This window comes from Leishmania martiniquensis, chromosome 20, assembly GCF_017916325.1.
Source record: "Leishmania martiniquensis isolate LSCM1 chromosome 20, whole genome shotgun sequence".
Classification (NCBI taxonomy): Eukaryota; Euglenozoa; class Kinetoplastea; order Trypanosomatida; family Trypanosomatidae; genus Leishmania; species Leishmania martiniquensis.
Window position 1 is genome coordinate 537,150 of NC_090155.1, and position 16,578 is coordinate 553,727.

The window sequence follows — 16,578 nt, forward strand, 5'->3', positions numbered from 1 at the left end:
CGCTATCACTGCGCCTACCGGAGACTTTCACTCTCTTTAATACGCATTCCAGTCGTCTTCGAACGCAACTCGCTTGATCTCTGTCTCCCTCACTGTGCATGCCCTGTGGGGTATGCTAGCCGCCTTTCCCCGCGTTCAAAGCCATGCACACCTGCACACATCACGCACGCTAACGCCAACACCCACACCATCGAACTCGCTCTCTTCTCAGTGAAGCCGTGTTCATTGACCGCGGCGTTTTGCGCCTTCTGCCGATCTTCCTCTACTCCCTCCCTCCCAACTGACCAATCACGTGAGCACCCATCCTCAGACCTTGCCTCAGTAAAGGCGCTATCATTGTTGGACTGACATCTGAGTCGAACGAACGTGCGGGAGCGTGTGTGCTGCTGATTCCTCTAGCGCATCCCTTTTTATCGCTTCTGCGCTTGATTCCTCGCTTTCCCGCAGTTGTCTGCCGATCTCTCTTTGCCATCCCTTTTTTTTGCATTGTTTTTCATTCGCCAGTATGGGCTGCTTCCACTCCACAAGCCAGGTGGCCCATCAGGACCCCACGAATGGGTTCATGTACACGAAGCCCCCGGCGAAGGGGACGAGGGTGGCGCTTTTTGGTGGACTCCTCTACCGCATCACCGACGAGGAAAAGGGCCGCTGGGCCTTCTACAACAACTCGAAGGATTATGAGTTCCACATCAAGTACCTGTTTGGCTCTGATAGCCGCCTAGAAGCACTGGGCAATACCACGTTGGAGGTGCAGGATGACGGTATTCTCGTTCAGATGGTCTTATACCCGTTGGAAACGAAGGACTTCGTGCAGGGCACGATCGACGGTTACGAGAGCAAGCTCGAGGCACTGCCACTGTCGGAGGAGTACTTTGCGCAGCACCCGGAGCTAGATGAGGCGGCCTACTACCGCCGCCTTGAGGCACCTAAGAGTAGCCAATTTTGAGGGTTCTTACAAAGAAAACCTCGTGACGCCGACTCCCTCCCCATGGGCTCATTACGTCTCTCTGCGTAGCGGATGCGGAGCTTTTGGCGTCTGCGCCGGTCCGTATGTTAGTTTTTCCTGGCCACCCTTGGTCTCTCGCGTGTGCCACTACCTCATTCTACACCTGTGTGTGTACGGCGTAGAGGGTACGCCTCTCCCGTTCTGTACGCATTTGTGTACAATCGCACGTCTCTGTTCTTCTGTGCGGGCTGCCTGTGTACATATGCGCGGGTTCGAGAGACGTGAAAGGGGTCTGGGTGGTGGTTAGGGACTGCAGCATTTTTTTCGTTGTTTTCTTGCTCGATGTCCTCTGCTGACTAATGTGTTGCGCTCTCTGTGTTGCATGTGTTGTTTCTTACGTGACCCTCCCTTCTTCCCCCCACAGTCTTTCTGTGACACCATTCCACCGTTCGAAGGTGGAAGACAATTTCCGTCACATTCGCTTCGCCTCTTGGCGAAAAAAAAAGGGCGAGCCGGACTGGAAAGGAGGGCCCGTAAGACAGCGGCACTCAACGAATACTGCGCAATGCATTCCCTTTTTTTGACTGCTTTTTCGACGTTTTGGCTTCTGCCGGTCATTACGGAGCCTTCACGTCTGAATGATTTGTTCGACCTCCTCCCAATCGCCTCACATCGACGTGCACAGCCTCTTCTTTATCTCCTACAGCCATTCTTCGTACGTTGCTGCCATTCTTTTCGTCATTGTTATGCGTCTCCCGGACGACGGGGGGAGGAGCGCCTCCGTGCGTGGTACCAGGCGCCCGTGGCCACTCTGTGCGTGGCGGCCAAGCCCCCCTCTATCCCTGCGGAGTCCCGAACGACTTTCTGACGGTGTGAGGGGACACGTACCAGCGACGTAACGACGCCAGGGCGATGCATTGCTGCTGGCATCGGTGGCCAGGGCCTGAGTGGCGCTGCGTCGGAGCGACCCGCGACGGTGCACACGCCTGCACGGTTCATATGGTGGAGAGGGTGTCGATGTGACTGAAGCGCGTACCACGCGGCCCTGACTGCATACGTGTGGGGAGCCTGATCCGCCCCAGAGGCCACGCCACTTAGCTGCCGGCGTGATGTGAGAGGCCGTGAGGCGACCTGCGGTGCGGGTGAGAGCTCAAGCTTGAGGCGGGGGCTGAACTCGAATGACTGGGCCGGCATTGCTGCAGCGCCCGCCTACGACTGCCTCGCGCGACCGTGAGTGGGCCTCGGGACAGGCGAGGGAGAGGGGGGATGAGGCCGTGGGTGTTGCACTCCTATTCTATCGCCGAATGGGCACTTCGAGGGAGAGATTTCTATGCGCTTTGTTTCTGCAGGAGCTGTTACTGTTGCTGTTCGCTCACGCGCTAAGGCTGCCTCCCCTCCTCCTCCTGCTCTCTGTTAGAAGTCTGTGGTGGAGGGCGTGCTGCGAGCGATGATCGCGGCAGATACTTAGTTTTTTTCTTTTTTGTTGCTGTGATTTCGATTCCATATTTCTTTGTTTCTCCTTCTCAGAGTGGCGCTGCCGCCTGTATCTCTCTGCCTATGTGTGCATGTCTTGCTTCGCTCTTGACGTTCCGCTTCTGGATTTATTGATATATGCATGCAGTAGGTGACTCGCCCCCTGATTTCGTGCATGTCTGGTCAGTGGTGTACGGTGCCGTAGCCAATCACCCCCCTCTCCCTCCCTCTCGCGGTCACCTCTATTCTTTTTCCCCCTTTTTTGGTGGGGGGCTCGTTTGGTGTCGCTACTCAGCCTAGCTTTGTATTTTTTTTGAGTATGCCGGCGCGTCGGCTGATGTTCAGATGCGTGCAGTGATTTCTGTTTCTCCTGTTATTTCGTTTGCCCGGCTTTATCTCTTTTGTTTTCTCTTGCGCCCCTCTCCCTCCCTCCCTCCCCCCGCCCGTTCTTCTGTCTGTTTCCCAACACCCCACAGTGTCGCTCGTGTGCGCACTGGAGAGACTGCCGCGAGGCCTTTGACGCCGGCTAGAGGTGAAGAAAAAGAAAGACGAGCAACCATTACGGGCTGCATGAGGAGGATTTGCTCCCCCTTTCGCAAGATGCAGCGCGCACGCGCGTGAAAGGCGGATGCGGACCATCGTGTGACGTGTGTGGTGGCGTTGCGTGCGGCGCATTGCCACCGAGTACGACACTGCTCCTTGGCGGGCCAGTAAAGGTGCACACGACACGCGGGTGTTCTCTGCGCGGTGGAGATCCTCTCGAGGAGACACGAGCGAAATTCACATCTTTTGCGCCTCCGCCCCATTGGCCTCCTCAGAGGTGATGCAAGCCCGAAGAAAAAGAATCCTAGGTGCGCTCCGTTCGTCTTCCTCCGTCCTCCCCTCTCATCACTGCATCGCCCCCTCTCCGCGTCTACTCATCCTTACGCGCATTGCCTGCTGTACGTTAGCCTCTTTCTTGCCCTCCCTCTCCGCACCGGCTTACCCGCTTCCCTTCCGTTCTCCTTCTCATCTGTTCCCACGTCTCCCCCTAGCGCCCCATCATACAAAGAAAAAACGAAGCGTTCAGGCACTATCGGTGTATCCGTGCGGTTGTGTGCTCTGCAGTTCTCGCTGTTTTTTCCCTGCCATCTCTCTCTCATCCGCTCTCGTGGAATCGATACGACAAAGCGGCAAGCAGGAGCACCACAGCATCGCGATGGGGTCCGGTAAGTCCAAGGAGTTCGCCCCACCGACCTACAGGAACGGCAAGCCCACTGTCAAGGGCACGAGGACATACCCAATGTTCAGTAACATTCTCTATCGCATTGCTGACTCGGACGCCAACCGTTGGGCCTTCTATAACGATAGCAAGGACCTCATCATTCACGTAGCCGTTCTCTTTGACTACGACTCGCAGATAGTCCCTCTGGGCGATACCACAGCCTTCCGCATTGATGACCCAGACGAGGGCAACGAGGACGACTTTGGTAAGTTTCTGTGCGAAGTGGACGTACGCCCGCTCGAGACCCAGATGTTCGTCGAGGGGTCGGTGACAGGGTGGCGAGTCGACACGCTCGAAGCCCGCACGGCTGAGGATGAGCGCGAGTACCGCCTCTAGAGCGTGCCAATGCAGTAAGCACCGAAAGGGGAGTGGAGTGGGGAGTGTAGGCGGAGCATGGACAAAGAGACAACCTTATCCCCTACCAACTTGTCCTTACAGTGTGCACTGCGCTCCCGTGCCCATGCTCCTACTCTTCTTCCTGCGTGCTTCTCTCCTCTCCCTTTCGCTCTGCCCCTGTTTTTGACAGACGTCCTGACGACCATAAGGGTGCCACAGAGCACCACACTGGAGGGCACGAGAAGGACGGTAGGGAGGGAGGGAGGGAGGGGGGGAAGCTCGGCCGAACACCAGCAGATGAATCAAGAAGTGTATGGACATTTTTTCGCACAGTAGCAATCTCGTGTGTGTAGGCGGGCAGAACGCCTTTCTCTCTTTCTATGTCCTCTTTCGGCTCTTTTACCCTTTCCCTCTCTCAGTGCTCTCTTGCCATCCTTCCGTCGCATCATTTTCTTCTTTCATCTCTTTGCGCATGTGCATAGTGCGATCGAGATCCATAGTTTTCTTCCTCGTTGCTCTCTTTCTGGATAAGTGCACGGCGTGCTACCTGTGTGTGTGTGTGTCTCCGTGCGTATTCCTTTGGTATTTGCCTCTGTGCACTCTCCCTCCTTCGCTCTCTTTTGCTGTCGTTGATGCTGTCAGTGTTGCTGCGTCCTCTTTGCTGGTGTTTTCTTTCGCACACTCTGACAGGCACTCTTTCTCTGCACCATTGTCGCTTATATTGCATCCCTTTTTTTTGTTTGCCACCCCTCAGCAGTGCCGTTATCACAGCCGCTCACCCCGCCCGCCTCAGATTGTACATCTCGCTTCTCCTCGACGATAGCGAATAGGATCATCTGAAACACATGTACATATGCGTTGGTGAGCGGGTCAAACGCCTTGACCTGCGCATAGTCATCTCTTTTTCTCTCTTTTCCTCTTTTGGCAGGTCTCAGTGCTTCTCAAGTGCGCGCTTGAGTACAGGTGTATGTGTGTGTATGTGTGACCTCTCTCTCTCTTTCTCCCCCTTCCCTCGTCTCGAGTCTTGGGCGGCCTCTTTTTTTTCTCGTGCGTGATTCACTTGTTTCCTCCCTTTTTCTCACACTCTCTCCGCCCCTTCGCAAGGAGACTGCGGAGGCCTGCACTCTGAACCGCCCAAATTTCACTCCCCCTCCCAACTGCTCCTGCCTTTCATTTCTTTCTTTTCCGCTCCGCTGTGGTAATTCTTATCGTTCTGTGGCGGAGGTTGCTTGCACGTGGTTGGAAGCCTCACCTGCCTGTCGGTGAGAAGCGCTTTTCTTCAACCTCCTCATTTTTTTTTCGCGCGTCCATGTACGCATACACACGCACCGCCTCGTCGATACTGCGAGGTAGACACGCGGCTGAGGAGTGAGGGGGTGAGGTGTCGCGAAGCAGAAAGCTGACAAAGGTCAGACAATTCGCTGCCGTGCGCACGTGAGAGGGGTGAGAGGTGCTCAAAAGTCCCTTGCGAGATGTAAAGGAAAGCACTTCCCAGCAGAGAAGAATGAGGCGCATCTGCGGAACGCGTTAACGCCCTTGTCGGTGTATTTGGAGAGTATCCTCGCTCTTTGTGTGTGCGTGTGTGTGTGCCCCGCTTCTGTATATCATTGTCTCGCTTCTCTCCTCTCTCTGGTCGTTTTCTCCAGTAATCGCCACCAACGCACTCGACAGGGCGTTAGAGCGGGCACCAAATGCGTCTGTGCATGCGAGGAGAGCGGCACACAAAAGGAGAGCGGGGGACGGTGACTCGGAGGCGCGCCTTCGGCACTGCTTCCCTCGCACGCTCTCTTTCTCTTTGTCCTCCCCTCTGAATCGTTGTTGTGGTGGTTTGTGCGCGCGTCTTTCGCTTTGTCTTCTCTATTGCCTTCGTTTCGGAGCTACAGACCGTTGAGGGAGAACTCATGCGCCTACCGGCCCCCCTCTCCTCTCTGCGCGCGCGCATTCGTGGAATGTTCACCCTCCGCTTGGCTCTTTCCATTTCTTTGGATTGCTTTCGTCTTCAATGTCGCGCCGGATGCGCTAGCATGCGTGTGTATTCTCTTCTTTCGTCGCTGTCTCTTGCCGTCTCCGCTTTTTATGTAATACCACCACTGTCGTCCCTGATGTTGCATGTGTGAGTCCTCCCCTCTGAGTGTCGTGCAAGCAGCTATTTTTCCCCTCGTTGTTCCGTCTTGTTGCTCCTTCACGACGCTGTCTTGTGCCTTAGGCGCTCTTGGAAGAAGTGGGGGCGCACGTATGGTGTGTGAGCCTCTCCGGCTTCCTTTCTTCGCATGACTTCCCCCATTAGGTGTGTTGCCTTCTCTGCTACACTCTTTGACGGGCCGCTCTTCATGGTGGGAAAGGGTGGCGCCGAGCGCTGCATTGACGTTCAAGAAAGTTAAATGGGGCCAAGAGTGTTGGAGGTCGAAGAACAGCATCCCCAGCAGCCTTGCCAGGGTCACCGCGTGGCGAAGGTGAGAGGGTGTTATCGCGACGCCGATGACTGCTGACCTTCCACCTCTTCCTCGCTTTCGGTCTTCACACCTATTTCTGTGTCTCCCCCCTCCTCCTGCGCCATTGATGGGGGATGGGAGACGCACCGACTTCCGCATTGCCGTGGGGTTGCACAGAGGCGCACAGAGAAGATGCGTTTCCCTCGCCCGTCCGGCCACCTTTCCAGCCCTCCTGCCTCACACCTTTTTCCCACGCGTTCTCCTCTCCCACACGGCACTTCTCAGCTGGACCTCTCTCTTCCTCTCCGCCCATCACCAACGGACGCTCGCATAAAAAGGAGAGCGGCGGTGCTTCTCCTTTCCTGCCCATCACATACCCCTTCCGTACCCCCGAGGCCCTGTCACGGCAAAGAACGTGCTTTGGACGGCTGTCCCCCCCCCTCCCCACCCATTCCTCTTTTGCCGGCGGGTCGGTGGACAGGTGTGGAGGAGTACCCCGCCGGCTTTGCAACGAGAAAAAGAAGCGAAAGGGAAAAAGGCGACAGCAGGCAAGTTCAGAGTAGGAGGGGAGCGCCACTGCCTCCGCCGCTACAGCATGCCCCTTTCTTCATTCTTATTGATTTCGTGACTCCCCCTCTTCATTGTATTTTGGCGCGGTTGTGATTGTGCTCACCATCGCCGTATTCATTTCTTCCCTCCTTATCACAGTTTCCCCCCTCCCCCCTACGCCTTCCCCGCATTGGGTGGAACGCCGATGTCGACGGCTTCGTCGCCGACCTGGCCGGCGCGACATTGCGCCTATGCATCGCTGAGGTCGCTCCTCTCGGTCCCAGACATGGAGTCGCTGAATGAGATCACAGATGAGGACGTGCAGGAGCTTCTGCTGGCAATGAGCTCTCCGAACGGCAGCCATGGCCGTGGTGCAAGGCTGGCTGGCGCGGGGGCGACGGCGGAAGACGACCATGTCGCATCGTGCTCCGCTGCCGAAACGCACACACGTGAGGGGTCTCTGGCTGAGCAGCATCAGCGGCAGCCACCATCGTGTTCCTCTCGCGGTGCCAGCAACGCGGGCGACTGTCGCCGCTTGTTTGCTCCTCGCGACCCGACGCCGTCTCCCATGGCAGGTGGGCTTCCAAGTTCCATGCCATTCAGTGGACACGGCACGCCTGCCGCGTCACCTCTCTCACAAACCGTACCGCTGTGGCGGTCGCGTGCGCCCGCGGAGCAGAGCAACCCGGGTGTAGGGTCGCGAAGCCCGGCGCTCACGCCATTACCCCCCACCACGCTCGACTCTCAACTTAACATACAAGACAACCCTGCGGAGTACCAGAGCGGGGCATCACCACTCCCACCGTCGCCATCGGCGTCCCCGGCGCTGCCGCGCTTGGTGCCCATCTCAGACACTGAGGTGCTGGAGGCGGAGCGCCACCGCTGGGACTCGCAGCTCGTGCAGGAGTGCTGGCTGCATCAGGAGCTCCACGGTGTACGCTGGGATGAGGAGCTGATTCTGCAGCATGGCGCTGCGTATCGCCCTCGCGCTATTGCCTCGCGCACGGCGGTCTCCATGACACACTCAAAGAGGCTCTGCATCGCGCTGAACGTGGATACCTCCATCGTGGAGAACGCGGAGGGGATGCTGGAGGACGAGAAGGGCGACGGTGACGGCGGCGGCGGCGCTGAAGCGGGGGGGATGCCATCAATGTGCTCCCCGGAGGCGGAGGCGTGGGCACCACTCTTCATGTGGCGCTCGCCCGCCTTCATTCTTGGCGACAGCAGCGCCATCCTGGCGCACCTGTCGGAGCGCCTGAGTGAACAGTACAAAGGGCTGGCGCCGCGCCCGTTGCCGACGGTGTGCTGTGCCAACGCGCGCCCCTCTGATCTGCTTCAGACTCTGACCGACGCCCGCAAAGATGCTGGCGATGCGAAGGTCATTTTTCACTACGTTGCTCGAGGGGTGCCGCCGCCGCGAGGTGGTAACTTGTATCTGACGAACAGTGGGCCAAGCGTCACGGGGTACGCAGGGCCGCCCTTTAGCAAGCTGTCCCTGGACACCTTCCGCAGCCGTGTCGGGTTCCCGCTCGTCTTCGTGGCAGACTGCGCCGAGGCTGGCGAGATAGTGAATTACTATATTCGAATGTGTGAGGAGCAGCATCAGCAGCGCTACTTCACCTCCTCGCGCGAGTACCAGCTCAAGTCGAGCCGCCAGGGCACTGCCGTAGAGCGAGACGTGCCGGCCGACAGCCAAGTGAGCCGTAGCGACAGTAGCTTCGATCATGTAGGCAGCAGCCTCGACATGAGCTCTGGCGACGCTTTCCACCGCGGGGGTCACTTTGGTGGTGGCGGAATGGACGGCGCCGCACCCTCGCAGAGTGCCATCCTGCAAGACTTCTACTTTATCGGCGCCACTGGGAGTACGGACAGTGGCATTGGCGGTGGTGGTGGTGGCAGCAGCGGTATGCGACCGAGGCCGAGTCGTGGCCTTGGCGACACTGGCATGATGGGTGTCGGCGCTGCCGCTGGTGGAGCAGCAGGCGGCGGCCGTGCGGTGCGCGACGGTGATGCCGGGGTTCTGCGGCATCACCCACGCCTCCCCTCCGACATCCTCACGAGCTGCCTCACCACCCCGCTGCGCATGGCCATCTTGTGGTTTGTTGCGGAGCGCCCTGAGCTGCAGGCACTGCACCCGCTCCTTCTCCACCTCTTCCCTGGCATATTGACGGACAAGAAAACGCCACTCGGCCAGCTGCAGTGGTACCTGCAGAGCATAACGGAGTGCATCGCGTGGTCCACCTTGTCCCTCCCACAGTACTCCCGACTTTTTCGCGAGGACGTGTACGTTGCGCCGCTCTTTCGAGGCTATCTGCTGGCAGAGCGCATCATCGTTGGCGGGCTGGGCGGAAGCCTTAGTGTCTACCCGCCTGTCCCAGCGACGCACTCGCACACGCTGTGGAACACGTGGGACAACGTCGTGGAGCGCGCGTGCATCTCTCTCCTCCGCGCAGTTCGACCCGCCCCGCCACGTTGCGCTAGCGTGCTGGAGTTCCGCAGCTGGCTAGACGTTGAGGTGACGTCATGGAAGTACAGCCGTCCCGATCTCCTGACTGTGGCGGCCAGCAACGCAGTGCCGACCGCGACGGCGTCGCCAGAGACAGAGACGCAGGCAAGTCGCCTACCGTCGCTGCCGGATGACGCCGCGGTAGTGATACCACTGTTCCTCGGTGAGGAGCTACTTGGGCTGCAGGCGATGCTGGACGGCATTACGCAACAGTCATTTGAGCGCCCACGGGCCTATTTGGCTGGCGTGTGGGGACTTCAGCCGCGCTCGTCGGCTTCGGTGGCGGCGTGGAGCGACACTGGCTCGACCACCGCTGGCCCAGGTTATCGGGACGAGGCCAGGGAGAGCGGATGTGAGCAGCATCGCGGGCATGTATCGCTTGCTTCGGGACGTTTTGTAGAGGGCAGACGCGGCCATGGTGCGGCTGCCAGAGTTGCTCTGCGAGGCATCGCCGATCAGTTTTCCAACACTCTCCGCTCGTCCTATCCTCCGGCGCCTCAGCAGCCGAAACCGTCCGCGGCCATTTCATCGCCATCTGCCGGGCCCGCACTGCCGGCATTGGCTTTCAGTTCCTCCGCTGCACTGCTTGGCAGTGCTGGGGGAACCGCCAGCGCTACTGGTCTGGCATACAACCGCAATATGCAGGGCTCGACGACTACCTCCTCCCTTCAAGTCTCGACACACGGTCAGGACTCTCGAAAAAAGGGCTCCGTGGCACCGGAGGCTACTGCCGCTGCTGCGACTCGCAACGTTTCGAAGCGGGTGGACTCGCGCGCCGTTGTCGCCTCCGGGCGGTACCAGCGAGCGTCGCGGGCCGAACTCAGCGGACTTTCGAATGTCACCAACACCACCGTCACAGCGGTACCAGCAGCGCTTGCTGTGAGCGGTGGAGCGGCACCACCGGCCCCCGCTGTCCTCTCAAGGGCGATCACGCAGCCCTCCACGAGCCAACTTGCGGCACGCAAGACCGAGTACATGACAAACCTCTTCACCAGTGCTACCACCTCGGGCCAGGCTGCCTCTTTCCACTACACATCAGATCTCTACCGCCCCGCAGACGCGATAGATGGCACCGCATCTTTGGGCATCCTGTACGGCTCTTCCTCCACTGCGGGGACAGCAGCAGCGTCGGGGGCACCTCCGCCGCAGCACACCTTTCCTTTCATGGAGCAGATGCCGTCGCTGTTGCACGCATTGCTGGTCGCCGCCCACCGTGAGAGGGCGACGGAGCTGATCTGCCGACTCGTAGACTGCGGCCCGGCAGCGGTGCTACAGTGTGCCGAGGCAAACATCTACCGCTTGGTGCTGGATCGTTACTGGAGCCGACCTGATCTGCGATTCTTGATGCCGGCGACACTGTTTATCTACTGCAAGAGCTGCTACGCTGACCCTGAGCTGATCGGGTCTGAAAAGCAGCGGGACGTGGCGGTGAAAGCGTGCGCGGATATACTCCAGTGCCCGGTGGTGGTACCGCCGCTCACGTTGTCAGCTGGCGGTGATGAGTCACCAGGCGCATGGCAGAGCCGCGTGCTGGGCCCTTACGCCACCCCGTACGGGCAGCGCATGATGGCCACGTCGCTGCTGACACTCATTGCCTTGCACAGCGACGACGGCCGCGAGACTTGCCATCAGCGCGGCGTGTTTCAGCTCTGCTGCCAGCTGCTACAGCAGGCCCGGGAGGAGGCGCCACTATGGCAAGAGGCGATAGGGGCGTCAATCGTTTCTTCTACAAGGGCGGGCTGTACAACGGCGATGGCGGCGCCGCCCATCACTTGTGTACAATCTTTTTCCCAGAAGCCACAGGCTTCATGGTCACTGCCGTGGCTTCAGCCACCCACAGCGCCGCGCGACGCGGCAGGCGATGAGCCGCCGCACATCGCACCACCGCCGGTGTTCATCGCCACCACGTATCACTTGACATTGCTGACGCTTTTCGTGTCTCTCTTGTGCAGCTGGAAGCTTCCCACGACCGCTGCCCCTGCTACGGAGGAAACAGAAGACCTCGCCATGGAGAAGGAGGAGGGGATGCTGCCTGCCATCTCAGCCGCAGCCACGAGCGGCCCTTTCTATGGAGCAGCGCCGCCTGACCCGCCTTCCCTGAGCCCCCCGCTGGATGGCACTGTGCAGGAGGTGCCGCGAACGTCTGCTGAGGTGCTCGAGGCGGGCTTGCACGCTGCAGCGCCGGCATTACTCCACTTCATGTACTCGGATACGTCCATCCTGCGAGGGGCGGCGCAGCGGTGCTTAATGATGGTGCTCATCTCGCCAGCGCCGAGCGAGGCCTCGCGGGCCCGCTACGCCGAGTTGCAGCTGCATCGCCTGTACGGGCTGCCTGTGCACATGGCCGAGATGAACACCGACCTGAGGCTGGAGGCGACACGTATGGCCTACACCGCGTTTCGCTGGTTGTTTGCGCAGTTGCGTGAGGAGACGTCGGTGGAGGAGATAGGGCAGTACGTGGCGCAGTGGATGTATCGATGGTTTAAGCGGGCCGCCAAGGGCAAGCCCCCGCCCGCGCCGTTCATTTTCGGCGATAAAGGCCTTTGCAGGGGCGGCGCACAGCAGATGCCCATCCGCGCGCACGGCAGCAGCGCCCAATCAGTGCCGCAGCAGTCCACCCATAGCGTATGGACACTGCCGACCGTCTCGGGGACGTACCGAGGACTGAACATTGTGACGCCGAGGTCCGTCTTATTTCATCGCCGCGGCAATGTGCTGGTTTCCGCTGCCCGATCTGCCCGCGCCGCCATGGTGAGCGACTCCGTCACAGGGGGCGGTGCAGGCTCTGTGGTGCTGGGTGGTAGTCTTCGACATCATACGATGCTACAGGATTATCGCCGGCTGCAGGCCTACCTGCCCCCGCTTAGCAATCTTGTGCGCCTCTTCTTCGAGCACACCCAAGACACCTGCCCTTACGTGCGCACGTTTGTGCGGCGTGTGGTGCTGGAGGAGTTCAGTTTTCTTCGTCAGTCATGGTACGATGACTACACTGTAATGGATCACCAGCGCCGCGCCTCGCCGTCACCCATTGCTGAAGAGGGCGACTACAGCTGGGCAGGTCGTCGCCACTACCCCAGCCACCAACGTCAGCAGCGCCAGGCGCCTGGCTCCCGCCACAGCTATCGCCACGGCGGCCGTCACCATCCTTTCAGTGGAGAAGGCGGAACGGGATGTGGCGGGGAAGCTCTAGACGCGTCGCCTGTGGTAGTCGGGGGAGGGCTCCCGACGTACTTGCCGCTCAAGCAGCTGCTCCACGTGAGGGAGGAGATGGATGCGCATCGTGGCGGCGCTGCCGCAACGGCGCTCTTGGAACAGCGCACGGTGGGAGGCACTCTCACGCCGATGCCGAGCGAGTGCGAGGCAGGCCATTGGAGCGACGCTGCTGCCACGGCCTCCGCCGGGGATGTGGAGGATGTTGCTGATCCACACCCTGCTGTGCTTCGGCGCTTCATTGTGAGACTGCTGCGCATTGCGTCGTCCAAGGGTGCAGAGGCGGTGGCTGCGTCCCCGACGTCGCCGCTGCGTCTGCACTCGCACTACTGTACTGATGTTGTGGACGAGGCCGGCGGAGAGGACAGCAGTGACGGCGGTGGCGGCGGCGGCGACGACACACTGGAGCGCGGAGGGGGCCACGCCCACCGACTTGGTTGCAACAGTGACACCAAAGTGAATGAGACTGGCTTCGCGGCGCGTGCGGGCACGTCATCCGCCGCTACTACTCGGTGTCGTGGCGCCGGCGACGAAGCTGCCGCCGACCCGCGGCATGAGGATGGCTACTTTGCGTCTGCGCTGCACGCAGATGCCGATAACGGTGTCGGTGGCGGCGGAATGGCGAGCATGCTCCTCGACGCCGAGTCCTTCGCACTGCACCCTCTGGGGACTCTGGACAGTACCGCCATGACTACTTTCGCGTACGGCGCCCTCAGCTTCCTAGAGCGCTTTATGCTGGAGGAGATGGACGATAGCGACCCGCGCCACCCCATGAACGTCGAAAAAGAGAATGCCTTGTACGAGTATAGCCAACACGTGGAGCGCAACATTCGCGCGCATGCGCATGATGCCGCAGCAAGAGTGGTAAATGGAGGCGATGGCGCTGAAGCACGGTTGCCAGCGTCGCGTGATGGGGAGCAGCTTTGCAGGACGGCCGGTAGCGCCGTACCTTTGCCGATAGCCACACGTGCGTATGCCCCATTCCAGTGCATAGGTGTGGGCAACATTGGCCGGGCCGGTGTCCCCGGATACGGACACCGTGGCCCGTCAGCGTCTCCTAGCTCCTCTCCACACTTGAGTGCTACACGGCTTGGGGGTGGCGTCGGCGCAGCTGCCTCGTCCCTCTGGCGTGCGGCTGGCAGCGTTGATGCCATTCTCTTTCACCCCTCGGAGCCGGTGGTGGTGACATCGACAACGGGCGGATTGCTGAGCGTGTGGTCATACGATTCTGTCGACAAGGCAACGGCGGACGAGGTGGAGGCGGGGCAAGCCGCAGCCAGTAACAACAACGGCGGCGAGGACGGTGTTAAGCGCTCTGCGACCGCTCAAGGCGCACGTAGGGGCCCTATCTCGTCCCTTCGGGCATTGGAGGCACGCGCGCAGTACTTTCTGCGTGACGTTGTCGGTCGCGCCAACTCCGCCATGGCGCGCGTCGCACAGCATCGATACATGTACGATCGATACAACCCCCATGGGCAGGCCACGGCACGGCGCGCCGGTGGCGCTATCACCGCTTCGAAGGTGGGGCTTGAGACTTACCGGCTCCCGCGCACCGTCTACGGCGCGGGCAAGGGCGTCAGCGCGGCGGCGTACCGCCCTGATGAGGCTAGTGGCCTTGGTGGTGGTGGAAGTCGGCCTGGTGTGTGGATGGAGCGCGCCGAGGCCGCTAATGCCGCTGCCGCGCTTCCGTCTTCGTACCGGTACGGCCACCTGCACCACTACCATGGGGTGGGCGACCTGCACCTCGTCGACGCGGCCTACCGCCCACTGCTTTGCGCGGTGCGGCGCACCGGTGCCGTGGAGATGTTCTCTGACTTCGCGGACCACCGACAGGTGCGCCGCGTGACCACCTTCGAAACGATGCAGCTGGGCCAGAGAGAGGAGCAGCACCACTGCGTGTCAAGCTACCAGGCTCCCACCGGCCTGCTGTACGTGAGCACTCAGGACGGTGGTGTCAGCGCCTGGGACTTGGGAAGTGAGCAGCGGCTTGCTGTGTCTGGCCAATTAAACTCCACAGTAGAGGAGACCGCAGCTGTGCTGGCCCTCATGGCTCACCCATGCACGCTGTACGAGTACGCTGTGGGGGGTTACGGCATGCCTGTATGCATCTTCGATCTGCGGGACGGCACCACCGGCGCGGCTCGACGCGGCGTATCTCTGCCGTCTCTCCGTTGTCACATTAGGAGCGGCCTTGTCTCGCCCTTCTGTCTGCGGGTGAGCTACTCGCGACGCTACCCGAATGCGGTGGTAGCCGGGTACGCTGGCGGCACTGTGGCCGTCTGGGACCGGCGCTATACGAAGCAGCCGTGCACTCTGTTCGGCGCAGAGCTCGATAGCCTGTCTGTCACAGACCCCGCCTCCAACAAGGCCCGCGCCGCCTCCGCCGTAGCCTCTCGCATGATTCTCCAGCTCGACACGCATCCGAGTAGCAAGCGGTTCCTAACGCTCATGACAACTCCGTCATCGCTGCAGATCGTGCAGCCGTGCAGAGGCGACGGGCAGGCGAGTCTGGCTGGAGTGGACGGTGCTGGCAGCAGCCACTCGCCTCATGAGGGACCCCAAGCGCGATCGACACCTTTTCTTCTGCATCGCTTCTCTCTGGACAGCGATTGCAGCGTGGACGCCAACGGTAGCAGTGACAGTGGTAGCAGCGGCCCTGGCGCTGCTTGCTTTCACGACTTCAGCCCAGTCCTCGGCGTCGGTGTCGGTAGCACGGTGCGGCTGTACGGTACGCCGCATCTCACCTCAGCGACAGCGTATCTGGAAAACGACCGGAGCTGAGGAGGAGGGCACACAGGAGTGTGTGTACGCGTGTACGACGACTGCTGAGGACGAGGGTGAGGCAGGAGAGGAGGGTTGTGCCAAGACCACGCTCGTACAATGCCGCTTTTTGTGATGGGCAGCCAGGCGGGTTGGCTGCTATGTCGGCCTGTTTTTTTTCCCTTTTTCGCTGTGACTCTGTTGGTTTCATGCGCAGCGTTTTGCGCCGTCCCACCCGCTGTGCATCTTCCGCTCTCGTACGTGCACACACCCCAATGAGATTGCCGCACGAACGAGCGAAGACGCGAATGGAGGTGACCAAAGCGAAGGGCAGAGAAGGGATGGGGGGAGGAGGAGGAGTGGGGGGGACCAAAGGGCGCAGACGGAAGATTTTGCCTCTGCTTACCGCCTCGTTTTTTTCTTTTCGCGTTTTCTTTTTTCTCTCGTTTGGTGTGCGGAGTCACCCAGCGGGAAGTGCTGCAGTGCTTTGCCACAGATGCCAACTCGATGTCCTCTCGCTCGCTGCCGTGCATCTGCACGCCGTGTCAGAGACACCCAACACAAACATCCAAACCCATCGCCACCGCTGCTCCTCACTGGCTACCTTTCCTTTCGTTCTCTTACCCTATTCACCTCCAATCGTTTTCGGCCTCTGCGCATGAAACGCATCGCGCGCCTGGCCCTCGCCATCACCGCCCATAAACCAATACACATACACATATACATACACGGCTGCGACTCTGGATGCGTCATGTCCTCCCCCGCTTACTTCTTTTCGAGCGTTGTGGCCTTTCGTCCCTCTCCACAGGGAAAGTTTCACTTATATACTTCCTCCGCCCCCTTCTCCCCGTACACGCGTGCCCCCCTCCGCGCGCATCAACGACTTCTTTGCACTCCTGCTAATGCTACTCATCTTACTCTTTTCACTGCTACTGTGTCCTCTCCTTACAACAGCGCTGACTTTGGGGCTAGGGTTTTCTCGCGTGCGCTTGCCTAACTTTCTCGTCGTTGTGGAACAGAGCCCTGCTCGCACTCCGCGCCGGTTTTCGGCCCCATCTATTACAGCTCTCGGTGGCGCCCTCGCCTCGTGTTGTTGTCGTTG

At 60.2% G+C, this 16,578-nt stretch overlaps 3 protein-coding genes across 3 annotated transcripts; all 3 read left to right on the top strand.

Moving 5' to 3' along the window:
• Nucleotides 1-505: 505 nt before the first annotated feature.
• LSCM1_06462 (uncharacterized protein) lies at nt 506-946 on the top strand (the record flags this gene model as incomplete). Its single annotated transcript, XM_067323889.1, has 1 exon — nt 506-946. The coding sequence occupies one exon, from the start codon at nt 506-508 to the stop codon at nt 944-946; it is 441 nt and encodes a 146-aa protein (XP_067179203.1).
• A 2,671-nt stretch (nt 947-3,617) lies between these two features.
• On the top strand, nt 3,618-4,019 carry LSCM1_06463 (uncharacterized protein; the record flags this gene model as incomplete). The annotated part of the gene is made up of 1 exon (XM_067323890.1): nt 3,618-4,019. One exon carries the CDS (start codon nt 3,618-3,620, stop codon nt 4,017-4,019), a length of 402 nt encoding a protein of 133 aa, XP_067179204.1.
• A 3,186-nt stretch (nt 4,020-7,205) lies between these two features.
• Nucleotides 7,206-15,497, top strand: LSCM1_06464 (uncharacterized protein; the record flags this gene model as incomplete). Its single annotated transcript, XM_067323891.1, has 1 exon — nt 7,206-15,497. The coding sequence occupies one exon, from the start codon at nt 7,206-7,208 to the stop codon at nt 15,495-15,497; it is 8,292 nt and encodes a 2,763-aa protein (XP_067179205.1).
• Nucleotides 15,498-16,578: the final 1,081 nt, after the last annotated feature.